The 14,409-nt window shown below is 56.6% G+C and overlaps 1 protein-coding gene across 1 annotated transcript in view; it reads right to left on the bottom strand.

Moving 5' to 3' along the window:
- TGM2 (transglutaminase 2) overlaps window positions 1-13,373 on the bottom strand; it is a 31,909-nt gene extending 18,536 nt beyond the window's left edge. Inside the window, exons 1-4 of the mRNA XM_036419864.2 lie at window positions 13,241-13,373; window positions 9,836-10,015; window positions 5,042-5,284; window positions 1,317-1,435 (exon numbers count right to left, since the gene is read on the bottom strand). Of these exons, the coding sequence (XP_036275757.1) occupies window positions 1,317-1,435; window positions 5,042-5,284; window positions 9,836-10,015; window positions 13,241-13,250 (552 nt within the window). The 5' untranslated portion in view covers window positions 13,251-13,373. The remainder of the gene's footprint in view (window positions 1-1,316; window positions 1,436-5,041; window positions 5,285-9,835; window positions 10,016-13,240) is intronic.
- Between the last annotated feature and the right edge of the window lie 1,036 nt (window positions 13,374-14,409).

Below are 14,409 nucleotides of genomic sequence, written 5' to 3'. Positions count from 1 at the left end.
CTGACTTCTCCCACTTCACCCTCTGGGGGCTCCTTCATAAGTACAGCACTCCCCAGGCTACGGGCTACTTCTAAGGCACACATTTTCCCATCTCCAAGCTCTCCTCTTTTTTTTTTTTTTTTTTTTTTAATATATTTTTATTTATTTTACACAGAGAGGAATTGAGAGGGATAGAGAGATAGAAACGTCGATGAGAGAGAAACATCGCCCACCTGCCTCTTGCACACCCCCCACTGGGGACGTGCCCGCAACCAAGGTACATGCCCTTGACCAGAATCGAACCTGGGACCTTTCAGTCCGCAGTCCGACGCTCTATCCACTGAGCCAAACCGGTTTTGGCCCATCTCCAAGCTCTTGCTCACGCAGTTCCCTTGGCCTAGTAGACATGCACCCACCTCCTTCAAAGCCCAGGTCACATGGTGCCTATTCCAGGAACTGCCCTGTCCCCTGTGGGCAATTAGTCCCTTCCTTTACTTCAGGAGGTTGAGGGGTCAGGGGTGAGAGAGTTCTTGCTTCATGCATTTTCTCAGTAATGTCTCAAGAGTTTTTTATGGGAGGCTGAAGGGTAGAGGAAAACATCAATGGTTTGGAGAACCAGCCCAGGCTGTCCTGGGAGAATCAGAAACCACATGGAGTAGAGATGAATCATCCAGCTGAGGTCGGACCAGTTCAGCCTAGACAGCCATGGCCTCTCAGGTTTAGGCTTGTTTGTTATTCGGCGGTAGCTAGCTGATATATCCAGACCAGCGGTTCCCAAAGTGACTGACATTAGATCAGAAGCATCAGCCTCCCCTGAGAACTTGTTCAACGTGGAGAATCCCTGCCCACACCCACATCTACTGAATCAGGAACTGGGGGTGGGCCCAGGGATGTGTATTTGACACACTATCCCAGTGATTCCGATGTATATGTAAGCCTGAGGCCCACGGATGGAGATAAAGGTTTAACGTCCACTCTCAGCACATGCTGAGCGTACAGTGCGGACTCACTAAGTGCTGCCTGTTATTTTGGCCTTGAATGCTCCCCTTCTCCCTCCTGGAATGACTGCCTGCCCACAACTCCTAAAGGCTCCCCTCATTCTTTCCCACCTTGACTATCTGGGGCTGCTGCTCCCACGGCAGGTAGGGAAACCCTTTGCTGTGTGACCTCAGGCCTGGCCTGAACTGTCTCTGAGCCTCCATTTCGGGGACCTTGAATGCGGACAACATGGGGGCTCTGAGACCCGATCCCACTTTTGCAGCTTGCCTGTGTCTCAGACCTGGGGCCCAGTGCACAGGGGGTCTGAGGTGGTGGGGAGGGGCAGGGGGAGACCATACCTGCCCAAAGTTCCAAGGGATATCATGGAAGTACTTGGCCGAACCCTGGTAGATGAGGCCATCCTGGGCAAGGACGTACTCCTGCCGCTCCTCCTCTGAGTCCAGGAACACGGCGTCTGCTGTGGGCGGGAAGGGAGGGGCCTCAGCCTTGGGTGTGGTGAGGCCCAGCGTTCCCGCAGACTTGGCATCCGGGGTGCCAACTCCCCGGGGCCAGGTCGGCGTCTCAGAAGCCTCTCTATCATCTAACCTGAAAAACTAACCATTAGCACATAACCCCGTGTCAATGGCAGAGATTGTGTTATCAGTGAGTGACAGCCACTGCGGTCTGCCTTTCGTCCAACATCCCTCGCGGTGCCTGGGTGTGTGATAAGCAGGTGGTGTACAATAGCTTGTACATAAGCAGGTGGTGTACATAGGCCCTATGTAGACGGGATCCAGGAAAGCCCCCTTTTGCAGGTGGAAAAACTGAGCCTCAAGAATATTTAACAACGAGAAAACTGATGCTAAAACAAAAGGCAGAGGAGCCTGGGCAGGAGTTGCGGCCCTCGGTTCTGCTCCTCACTTGCTGTGTGGCCCTGAGCTGGCCACGTCTCCTTCTCTGCCCACCTCTCTGTCTTCCCCGGGAGCACAATGGGTGGCAGGTCTGAAAGGTGCTCCGTGCGCTGACGCCCGAGCCAGCGTGAGGAAGGAGCACTGTCCAGCGTGGAGAGAAAGCCAAGGAAGTGTGACTGTGGCTCTGGCGGGGGAGAGGGGGTCTCGTCCAGCTCGGGGGTCAGGCACAGCCACCTGGAGCGGGTGGCATCTGCTGCCTTGACGACATACTAAGGCAGGAACCAGAGACAGCCAAGCTGCAGCTGCTGAGAAACGCAGGGCTCTTAGTTCCCTGTGACTAGTAAGGACAGACAAGGGGTCGGAGGTAGCCGGGGCCAGAGGGCAGGAGGTCAAATGTCAGGCTGGCCTTCACCATCTCCAGGTCACAGGTGAAGAAACGGAGGAAGGGGAACTCCAGAGCCACGCTGTGCCTTTGGTGGGCCCTGGGCATTTTTGCTTCCATTAAAAAACAAAAGTATATATTAAAAATATATTTCATGACTGCATGGCTTTAACGACGGATATGGTAATATTATATAGTAAGACATAGTCTCCAGCCTAAACACTCATGGTTTTCTTCTGACTTTAAAACAATTCCCATGTTTCTGTGGGCCCCTGAAGGAATGGTGGCCCAGGCCCTGTGCCTTCCGAAGTCTGCCTGAGAAAGCGCAGCCGGCGCTCCTGGCAAAGCTGGGCTAGAACGCAATGGCCAGGCCCGCCCCCGGGCCCCTCTGCAGAAACCAGCCCCCCGCTCGTCCTGCATGGCTGAGGTCTTATGCATCCTGCTCTTGGGCTCCAGAAATTGTGCAATACAAATTAGCCTTACGATAAGTGAACCATGTGGCCATAAATCAGTGGGCAGTGTGGGAAAGAGGATGAAAGAGAAAGAAATGCCCCCGGGTGCTTGGATGCTTTCTGTCGGCGTGAGCGTGTCGGCACGCCAGTGTCCCCCCCGTCAGGTTCTCAGCTCAGGTAAGGGTGGGCACTGGGGACGGAAGCCTCACTGTGATGGGCACTTGGTCCTGTCCATCTGGAGCGCAGGGACAGGGGGTCCCCTTTCACGGGCGGACCCAGCCCTCTGCCCCAGAGGGAGAACGGTGCCCTCGCCCTCGTCCAGCCCACCCCCCACAGAGCCCAGCTTCCTGCTTCCCAGTCGCCCGTCCCACTGCTTCCTCCATGCTCCCACCCTGGGATGTGGGTCACGTTAGTCACTGTGCTGCTTGGCTGACCGCCACGCCAAGCCACGGGCAGGAAGGGGACAGCTCCAGAGGAAGGAGGACATCCCTGGAACCTTGCTCCCTGCTCGCTGGACTCTGAAATCGCACAGTACAGGGCGGGAGGAGGACACCGCATGCTCCTGCTCCACGGGCTGGGCTGCCAACGGGCTGCAAGCTCTGCAGGTTGTCAGACAGCAAAACGAGCATGCGTGTGCCTGCTTCGGCAGCACGTATACTAAAGCAAGGCTGAGTCTGTCCTGAGAAACCGTTCCATGTGGCCACAAGAGCAAGGGTGCCTGTTGCCCCACCCTCCCCATGAAGAAACCCTGACACAGGGGGCCAGATGAATGAAAGAGCCACATGGACAGGATACGGTCACTCAGGTGCTCAAAAATGAATGAGTGGATGGCCCAGCTGGTGTGGCTCAGTGGCTGAGCATCAACCTATGAACCAGAAGGTCACGGTTCGGTTCCCAGGCAGGGCACCTGCCCGGGTTGCGAGCTCAATCTCCAGGAAGAGCCATGCAGGAGGCAGAAGATTGATGATTGTCTCTCATCATCGATTTTCCTCTCTCTCTTCCCTTCTCCCTTCCTCTCTCTGAAATCAATGAAAACACATTAAAAAAAATGAGTCTATGTGTGCAGATGAATGAGGAAAGATCTTCAAGACATGTTGTAGAAGAAAAACAACCCAGTAGGTTGATGTATTTGTGGGATCCTTTTACGTTTAAGGAGACAGAGGAGCTCAATGCAGTGGTATTTCCGGGCGCATGTGCCCAAGTCACAGGAGATGAGCCCCCCAAGGTGGCTATGACGGCGTTCCCCAAGGAGGGGTGACAAGGGCTGGCTGTCACCCCTTGATGTTTTAGAAAGAGGATGGTTTCCTGTCTTACTGTCATAATGAGAAATAAAAGCCAAAGCATGTAAAAAGAGAAAATGAAACATCCTTCTTCTCAAATATGTTACCAAATGCCCCCAAGTGGAGAAGGAAAAAAAAAAAAAAAAAAGCAATGGCCTGTGAGAAGCTGGTTATCTGACACCAGAATTTCTGCCTGGGCAGAGGCTTTGAGGGGAGACACCCGTTCCTCGGCTGAGGCCCACCCACAGAGCTCCCTCTCGGCCTCGCTGGGGAGGAGCAGGAAGGAAACCCAGCTGACCGCCTTGCTAGTCGGATGGGAAGCTGAGGCCCAGGAGGTGTGGTGGCCCCTGCCTCCTCCCATCGGCTCAAGTCAGCCTTGGTCCTCCCGAGCCTCCCTCTGACTCCCCAGAGTGGTCCAGCCCGGTCCACGTACTCACTGAAGGAGCTGCCAGAAGCCACCCCACTTCTCTGAGCCTCAGTTTCCTGCCTGGGACACAAGGCTGCTGATCTCTCTCTCCTCCCCTCCCCCCCACGTGTTGGCTGAGAGGAATAAATGAGAACGTGTATGCGGAGGCACTTAGATAAAACTGCTCCCACCCCCCTCCTAGCTACCCCACCTGCCACCTCCCTCGGTCTCCCCTCACTTGCTGGTCTGGCGAGGTTTAAAACAGAGTCTCGTGAAACAGTACCAGGTGGGAGCCATGGGCACACGCAGGACACCCCATTCCTGAGTGTAGCTTCCGACCCCGGGCCACCCCCACGCCCAGCTCACAGTGCCGTGGGGACATATGGACAAGACACAGGATGAGATCGCTTGGAGGTTGGGAGACTTTGGCCAGTCCTTGTGCTTCTGTGAGCCTGTCTGCTCCTCTGGACGTGGGAATAAGGGGAGTCCTCACATCGAAGGATTTGGGGGAGCTGAGCCTGGAGCTGCACAGGGTGGGCCTCACTCCGTCCACCTTGATGTCTCTTCTGCCCCATCTTCCACCCTCAGCAGCCCCCCTGGGCCGGTCTGGCCCTGCCCGCCTCCCGCCTGCTCATGGGTGGCGCGCGCCTCACCTGGGCACCAGGGGTTGAAGAGCAGGGTGAAGTGGCCCAGATTGAAGCTGGAGGGCTGGGAGCCGGTGGAGGCCTCCATGGTGAGGCTGTACAGGCCGATGGGGGCGTTTGGTGGGGCAATGAGCTGCAGCGAGAGCTCACTGCCCTGCTGGTCTATCACCGAGGCCGTCCAGGTATGCTGCTCCACGGCGTCGGACAGCGGGAAGCGGGCGTTGGTCCCGGCCTCCTCGCTGGGGTTTGGGCCTGTGGAAGGAGAAAGCAGGGGCCATGCGCCAGGGGTGGGCAGGGAGGGAAGGAGTCAGGACTGGTAGGGGCCGGGCACGTGCCAGGGGTCCTTGGTCCTTCAGCTCTGCCACTAACCATTGGAGAACTTTGGCAAGAGACTTCATCTCCCCGAACCCTGGTTTTCCCATCTATAAAATGGGGATCGAACCCCAACCTTGGAGGGTGGTTTTGTAGGAATGCATGACAAGCTGTAGGTGGATTCCTCCTGGGAGATGGGCCAGGGCAGCCTGGGACAGGGGCCGCCACGCCGCTCTGAGCTTTTCCCCCTCTCCGTTTGCCCGCCTGCAGCCGCGACAGGAACTGGGTGGATGCTCCCAGGGGCCCGCCTTTCCTGCCTAATTCCTTTACCTGCTAACATCCTTCTTCCCTTTCAGGAAAAGCAGCCCAGGCTCCGAATAGGATGGGACGGGGGTCCCTGGTGGCCCCTCCAGCCTTTGGCGCCTGGATCTCCAGGACAGCTCTGAGGAGTGCTCACAGCCACCTCTCACCTGCCCATTGCCCTTTGCCCATTGCCCTATGAAATGCCCGGGCACTCCCTGCTTCCCCCAGGACCCCTTGAGGGGGGAAACTGAGGCTGTCCCAGGGTCAGAAATCAAAACAAGCATGCGTGTGCCCCCTGTATGCTTGCCCCAGTAACCCCGGGCAAGGTCGGCATCTGAGCCCAGGTTTCTGGGCTCTGGCTGTCCCCTCGGCACCTCTCACGCCCCGAGGATGTTCTCTGGGAGGCCTGAGGGGGTCCGGAGGCTCAGGGAGGCAGAGAGGCTGCCTCAAATAGCTGCTTTTTCAGGTGGAGGGGAGGGCCCGGCCCAACAGGCAGGTCTGAGTCATGGGGAGGGCAAGGGCGGCCGGTCTCCCTTTCTGGACTCGGGTGGCGGGAAAGAGAAACAGAACCTTCTCTGCTCGACTGGGCAGCTGCCCAGGAAGGTTTATTTTTAACCTCCCACCTCCCTCTCTGCAGCCCAGCCCACTGCCGCTGACAATACGGGGCCTGCTCACCGAGGGGCTCCCTCCCAAAGCCCAGCCACCATCCACACCCAGGCCCAAATATAATCATGAACTAACAGGCCTGACCCTGGCCCAGGGGCCCCGTCGGTGTGCCATGAGCCAGCTCTGAGCCTTTAAATGCTCCCAGTCTTCCACAGCAGCACCTGAGGGAGGAGGCCAGCAGTCCTGGGGCCCCTAGAACCTGTCTCGTTCCAGTTCCCCACTTGGGCCCTGAGCGCTGTGTGCCCTGAGCTAAGTCCCAGGCTTCTCTGATCTGCACGTTTCTCATCCAAGAAGAAAATAGGAGACCACATGCCTGGGAGGGTCTGATTCCAGGTCTGAAACGTGCTCTGTAACCTTGGACAGCTAGTTAGCTTCTCTGTGACCCCGTTTCTTCCCCTGTGAAATGGAGCCAATCGCACTACCTCTCCACACAGTCAGTCTGCAGCCTAAAGAAGACGAGGCGTGTGAAGTGCCTCGAAAGGTGCCTGGCACATAGTAAGTGCACAATAAAGAAAAGGTATTGTTGCCATCACCTCCTAACACGCTGCAGAGGATTTACTGAACGTTCACAGAAGGCATTTAAAACAGGGACTGGGAAGGAGTAATCACAGAAATGTGAGCTATCTTCAGTATCAGCAACAGGGACCATTAATGCCCGGCTGCATGGCTCAGTGGTTGACCGTCGACCTACGAACCAGGAGGTCACAGTTCGCTTCCCGGTCAGGGCACATGCCCAGGTTGCTGGCTCGATCCCTAGTGTGGGGCGTGCAGGAAGCTCATCAATGATTCTCTCTCATCATTGATGTTTCTCTCTCTCTCTCTCCCTTCCCCCCCCGAAATCAATAAAAAAAATTTTTTTAAAAGGGGAATCATTAAAAATCAGCATTCTTAGGCCATACAACATTTTGAAGACTGGAGTGAAATGAAAACTGAGGCAAGAGGTGACCTCTCTTGGTGTGCCGGGACAGTCCCGGTCTATGCCTGTAGTCCTCGTGTAATCATTAATGGCGCCCCTTTCACTCTCAGAATGGTCCCTGTTTGGAAGATCAATGACCTGGTCACCACGGTGACCAGCCGGGCCAGGTTCCGTAGCCACAGTCACTATTGACATAACCAGCCCCAAGGAAAGGTCAGGAAACATGCTTCCCTTTCTCTCTGTCCCAGGACAACGAGCACCTAGGTGTGTGTGTGTGTGCGCGCACACACACACACACACACACACACACACACACTTTCTTCCCAGGGGCCCGGAGGGGCATGGAGACAGGCCGTCCCCGGGCCTCACCACGGCTACAGGAGCTGGCTTTGGAAGTTCCTGGGCTGCGGTTCCACACGGCACTCTCGTGGGGCCTAAATGACTCTGAGGACTTGAGGGGCCTGGGCCCTGTCCCAGACCAGGGTGGCACAGGAGGCCAGGGTGGTGGCCGAGGGGAACCTTCCGGAGCAAAGCCTTCAATTAGCCTCATAAGAGCTCCTTTCACTCCTTCAGGCAGGGCTCGCTCCCGCCCCACTCACCCCCACGCCCGGGCCCTCCCTGGGAGGGGGCGTAGCTTTCATCCGGTGACAAAGGTGGTGTTTGTCTCCTGTGGGCTGTACCCCGTAGCAGGGCCTGTCAGGCCTCGGACGGTCTGGACGGGACACGCAGCCCTCGGGGATGTGCGGGGTCAGGCCACACGCTTCATCCCCTGGGGGACGTAGCCGAGGGTCTGGCCTCGCCGGGCTTCCGGTTCCCCAACGAGGCAGGACAGGATGATCCCACGAGAGAATGTTCCAGCATTCTGGGGTGCCCAGGCCAGGCCCGGGCTGGGCGCTGACACCAGCCAGGCCTTGGGGTGGGAGGCCTGGCTTCCTTCTATTGTCCTCAGCTTCCCCGGCCCCGGGGAGGGTCTCGGCGGTCACACAGGGGAAGCTGTGTGCGTCCAGAGATACTGTGACCTCCGTCCGAGGCTGCCCGCCGGGGGCTCTGGAAGTGGCCGGGGCAGGTTGGCTACAGTCTGAGATAATTTGCTCAAGACTGGAGAACAGAGATTAGTTGTTGGGGTGGGGAGGCTGGTGACCTCCACAACCCTGAACTTGGAACCCTAACTACCCAACACGTAGATAATCGAGGAGAAAGAACGGGGACACCTTAAAAAAGAAAGAAGTAAAAAGAAAGGGGGAAATCACAGGCTACCATCCCATTTCACAGAGAAATACACTGAGGCCTGGCAGCCCCTGCTGGGGTCACAGCGACAAAAAAAAATTTTCAACTCTATGGTCGGGTTTGAATTTCCTTTTCTCCTGGACACCGTGTGACCCGAGCAAGTAACGTGACCTTTCTGAGCCTCAATGTTGCCATCTGTATAATGGGGGCTCCTTCTGCGTCCACGGAGGGGGGATTTAGAACGGGTGTGCAAACAGTAGGCGCTCCACAGATGTGGTTTTCACCATCCCAGAGCACCACTGTCCTGTGCTCCGACCTGCCACTTTAAGAAGGGGAACTGAGGCCAGAAAGACCCGAGACTCGCCGGAGGCCCCTGGGTTAGAGTGGGTCCCAGAGGGGCTGGGTGTGTGGGGGTGACTGTGGGTAGTGGGTGTGCCCCTGCCCAAAGCGGAAGGGGAGTGGGGGAAGGGATGAAGGGGATATCCGTGGCCAGTCTGCAGGCGCGGTGATAAGCCTTATCAAACGGCCTCCCAGGTAAATAAACACAGGCCTCAGCCAGGTGGGTGCAGTTAGTTCCTGCTCGCTGCTCGGGCCTGCCCTCGGAGACCTCAGGAAGAGCTGGCCTTTCCCACCCATGGGCCAGCGTCCCAGCCAGCTGGCCCCTCGATGACCTCAAAGGAGTGGTTCCTACTGGAAACCAAAGCAATGGGTTCAGCATTCAAGGCCACTTTCCGGAAACGGGCACTGGGCATCTGGGGATGGGGTGGCTGGTTCTCCATGTCCCTTTACCCACCACTGATGTCAACAGGGCATCCCCTCCCTCCCCCCCAAGTAAGGCCCTTCTCACTTAACAACCCTTCCCTGTGACGGCTTTTCACATGATAACTCAGGCTCAGAGAGGCTAAGCAACTTACCCCGGGTCACACAGCAGTTAGGCAGCCCAGTCTGCGCCAGAGCCCAGGTCTGTCTGTGCAGCCTTAAGCCTGAGGCAGCCTCCCTAGGGCTGGAGCCAGCTGGGTTCTTTCCAGCACCCAGACCTCATTTGGGCCTGATCCCAGAGGCCTGGCGGGTTGCGTGGAATTTGGGAAGCAGCTATTGATAAGAGCTGGAAAGCTGTTTTGATGTGGAGATGAGCACGAAAGATCTGAACCCCAACCCCGATGATAACAGGTTTTTAGGAACCAAGCTGTCCAGAAGCACAGACTTGATAACAAAGCTGCGTGTCCTTGGGCGACATCTCTCAACTCTCTGCACCTCCGGTCCCTCTTCTGGGAAATGGACTGATGACTGCTGGGAGTTTTCTGGGAGTTTCACCTGCTCCACTGTCTGCGGGGGGACAGTCAAAGCAGAGAGCAGGGCAGGTGCCTGACGGTACTTACCGGTGGAGACGATGAAGGTGAGGTGGTCCACCCTGGCCTCGTAGCTCCTGCCCTGGAAACGCAGCGTTAGCCGGAAGGGCTGGCCCCTCCGCACCACCAGCTGCTTCAGGCACAGTTCTGCCGTGTGGTGGTCGCGGCCATTGGCCTCCAGCTCCAGGTACCACTTCTCCAAAGCCAGACCTACGGAGACAATGGGGGGCGTGAGCCCGGGGGGCAGCCCTCAGCCAGCTACCACCCCTACCACGCCCCTTCGCTCAGTACAGAGCCTGGTTAGTCAACTCCAGCTAGTCTATCATTATTGGTGGTTTTGTTTTATTTTGTTTTATTGTTAAAGCAAGGGCCGTATTTGGGATAAGGTTAATTACACAGGCTTGCCTTTTCGTTTCAATTTTCAATTTAGGAAATACAGAGGCCTGAGGAACATTTTAAACAAAGAAACAGGACACAGCAACTTTCACACCAAGGGCAACAAAAGACAAGGTACTTGGTTTCTTTAACAAATAAAAATGGGGGTTAGTTAAAGGGAGAGCCTATAGATTATGAGGAATTTAAGAGACATTCTAACCGTCGTGCTGATTAAAACAACAACTACTACTTAAAGCATTCCACCAACTACTGGAAAGGTGAATACTAGTGGGATAGTGGTGATGCTAAGGAATTTCTGTTCCTTTGTTCATATCTAAAAAAGAGGCCTTCGCCTTTAGAGACAATATTTACAAATAAAACGATGCTTCCAAATAATGGGGAGGGGGGTCCACTGAGGGTGCAGGAGGCAAGAGCAGTTATAGGCCAGTGGTGGTTGAGACTGATAAGAACATACACATTTATTATGCCATTCTTGCCACTTAAAAAAACACACACACATTTTTATTTATTTCAGAGAGAGGAAAGAAGGAAAAGGAGACAGAAACGTCAAGGACAAGAGAATCATCGATCCATCAGCTGCCTCCTGCATGGCCCCCACTGGGAATTGAGTCTGCAACCTGGGCATGTGCCCTGACCTGGACTCAAATTGTGATCTTTTGGTTTATAGGTCAACATTCAACCACTGAACCACACCGGCAGGGCGCTCTGTACTTTTATGTTTGTTCAATGTTCTCCACAACACAAGGCTTTTAACATGATGGGGCTTTTGGAGTCGTCTGGATCTAAGCTTCAGTTCTGTTACGCGGCTGTGTGACCCTGGACCGGTGTCTCTCCCTCTCGGTGCCTCCTTCGCTGGAGCCTCAGAGGGCTGCAGGGAGGTCTAGCAGAGGATGTTGGGACACCCTTTCCCCAGGGCTTAGCTCAGGGCAGGAGCTTGATATGTGAAAAGTCTATTTAATTTCAGAGGGAGCTGACGTCCAGGGCAGGGGAAGGGGTGCTGGGATGGGTGGGGGTCTGAGGGAAGCACAAACTTCATACACCTTGGCAAGCTCGAGGTCAAGATTGGGAAGCCCACAGGGTGGGGGAAGAGGGCAAGGCAGACTCTCAGAGCTGTGGGGCCCTTGGGAAGTATGTGGCCAACTGAGGCCCAAGGGTGGGGATTTGCCCAGTCACCCTGCAAGTTCACTGGGACATCAGTTCAGGCCTCCTGCCTCCTCTCATGGGCTATCCCAAAAGCGAGGTGCGAAGTGCCCAGCGGCGGCAGAGATAGGCGCTATGTGGCCTCAGGTCCCTCGGCAAACGGCAGCGTTGGGGTTTGTGGAGCCCGCACTGGTAGCCACCTCACTCACAGCTCAGGGCTTGTTCTCCGTCTTCCTGCCCCTCCTCCCTTCCCCTCTTCCTCCGTGTCCTGAGTTATTCTCCAGCCAGGGAGGGGACGCTGGGGAGCCATGCCCCTGCAATCACTGCGGGAGAGACCTCCACACGGAGCAGCACTCCCACTGGCCTGCTCAGCAGGAGAGAGAGCACTGCTTCCCCCCCCAGGAGACCAAGCGATGGCCAGTCCCTGCTCTGAGGCTAGTGTCTGGAGAAGGATTTCCAGAAGTCATGCCCAGCTTAAAGGCGCAGACACCCTAGGGTCTGAAATCGCAGGGTGTTTGCACAGAGGAAGGACCTGAGGCCTTCCAGCCCGGAGGACACCTGTAGGCAGTGGCCCCTCGGGCACTGGGGTAGGAGGCTCGTCATAACTGCCATCTCCATGGCTACTGAGCCCCACTCTTGGGGATGGGGACAAGTGGCCACCTTGGTGACACGGCACAGCCAGCCCTGGGCTGGTTTTCCATCCCACACATGGGGAGCTGGGTCCCAGAGAAGGACCTGACATCACACAGCAGGTCAGGCAGGTTCATGGTTCCTCCCTCCCATCTCTGCCCCAATGGCCCATGGCCCTGTCCATATTCCCTCTCCCCACAGCTCCTTCCGGACTGCAGCGGTGCAGGGGCCATTTCAAAGGGAGAGCTGAGGTGGGGATGCTGGGCCCAGCAGCATGCCTGCAGGGACATCCTTAACTGGAGAAATCCCCTCCCCTGGCATTGGTGACATGGTAGCACTGTGTGTGTGTGTGTGTGTGTGTGTGTGTGTGTGTGTGTATGTATGTATGTGTGTGCGCGCGCGGGCAGGTGGGAAATCAAGTGAGCCCCCTTTCCACTCCTCTCAGCCCTCACAGATGTACCAAGGGCTGGCATTATCACCCGGGTAGCTCAGTTGGTTAGAGCATTGTCCCAGGATACCAAGATTGCGGGTTCAATTACTGGTCAGGGCACACGTAAGAATCAACCAATGAATGTATCAATAAGTGGAACAACAAATCCAGGTTCCTCTCCCCCTCCCTCTCTCTCTCAAATCAATTTTTTAAATAAAAAGAACATTTTACAGTAGGGGAAACTGAGACTCAACATGTGGCCGAGGACTAGGGGTGCAGAGCTTGTGAGCCAGAGGGACCTAAGAGGACACCCTGCTGTCAGCCCGCTCCCCCGCAGGATGCGGGAACCTCCTCTCTGGCCCTGGGGGCCAAGGAGCCGGCCGGGGCGGCTTGCACCCCGCCTGGCTCAGCAGGCACGCCTCCTCACCGCTGGCAGGGACTACCCAGAGCCAAGTGTTCTGAGGCCAGGCCCACAGCCCCTGCACAGCTTTGTGCCACTTGACACACAGCAGCCAGCCCACCTGACTGACGGAGGACGGGAACAACGTCCACGCCACCGTCCTTTACAGCTCACAGCACGCCTTCGTGTGCCATTGCCTCATCTGACCCAGGCAGCCAGGGGTCAGTGATTATGCCCTGGGGATGGGGGAAACTGAGGCCCCAAGGCCAGCCAGGTCTGGGAGCCTGGCAGCCCTCACCCAGCCCACACCTCATGTTGCTCTCCAAGATTTGAGCCGCAGCCTGCCCTGACCCCGGCTGCACCGGCTCAGCCCCGTGATCAGAGAGGGACAGCCAGGCACAGGGCTCCTGAGGGCGGCAGCCCTGACCCTAATACTCACCCGTGGCCATGGTCAGGGGTGGCAGTGTCTCCCGGGACTGGTAGCAGGACCCTCCGGGGTGGACCTCTGGCAGCTGCTGTGCAGGAGGCTGAGCGCGGGGAACTTATAGCGGCTCTGGCCGGCCGGGGGCGGGGCAGAGAGGGAAGGCGGGGACCTGCGAGGTTGGAGGTTGCTATTGCCCAGCCTGCGCCCACGCTCGCTTGGGCTGGCCGGCCAGGGCAGGAGCCCTCGAGGGAGGGAGGGAGGAGGGAACGGTGGCCAGGCAAGGGCTCCCCCTGGGGGAGCAGACAGAGTGCAGGGCTGGGACAGCAAGGACACACAGTTAGATCAGGACACAGACACACCTGGACCCACAGTGTCAGACCTTGGGTAATAGACGCCTGGACAGAAAAATGCACACAGACAGACACAGACACGTGTGGAGCCCGCACAGTCACAGACACACTCCTTCTACACATACAACAGACAAACCTGGACATATGGTGACATGGATACACAATCAGGTTAAAAGAATGGAGACATGGTAGGACATAGCCACAGGCAGGCACACAGGTACCCACCAGGAGCCACATACCAATACACTGAGCTCACAGACACCAACGTGCCATCAGCTCTGGACACAGAAGCCGATTGGGGCATCCACAGATATGCAAAGGTACATATGATGGACACACATGCAGACACAGTCTTGTGTACACATGCAGACATACCCACAGAGACAGGCTCACTTCTTCCTGGAGCAGAACCCAGGTAATCTGCCCATCTCACCCGTCCCTCAGATGATAGATCTAATCTATCCACCCATCCATCACCCACCCATTCATCTATCTAGCCGTCCACTCACCCAGCGCCACTCACCCCTACCTGCTCCTCATCCTCCCTCCATTCCCATTCACTCTCATCCCTGCAGGCTGGCTGTGTGCCAGAAGGAAACAAAAAAAAACTTTCCAAGAACTCAACCTTTGACTCTCCCCACTAGCATCCAGGGCCGGGGGCGGTGTGTGTGTGTGTGTGTGTGTGTGTGTGTGCAGCATTGCTCCTCCTGGGCCCTCTTCTCCCCAGACTCCTATGCTTCTGACCCACCGTGAGGTCTGAGCAAGAGGTGCAGGGGCCTGGGGCCTCCCCAAGCCTTTTTTCTACAATAACTTCCATATCTCTTGAGGGATTTC

This window comes from Pipistrellus kuhlii, unplaced genomic scaffold, assembly GCF_014108245.1.
Source record: "Pipistrellus kuhlii isolate mPipKuh1 unplaced genomic scaffold, mPipKuh1.p scaffold_m20_p_6, whole genome shotgun sequence".
Classification (NCBI taxonomy): domain Eukaryota; kingdom Metazoa; phylum Chordata; class Mammalia; order Chiroptera; family Vespertilionidae; genus Pipistrellus; species Pipistrellus kuhlii.
Note: the sequence above shows the minus strand (reverse complement) of the source record. Positions and strands in the feature narration are given on the sequence as shown.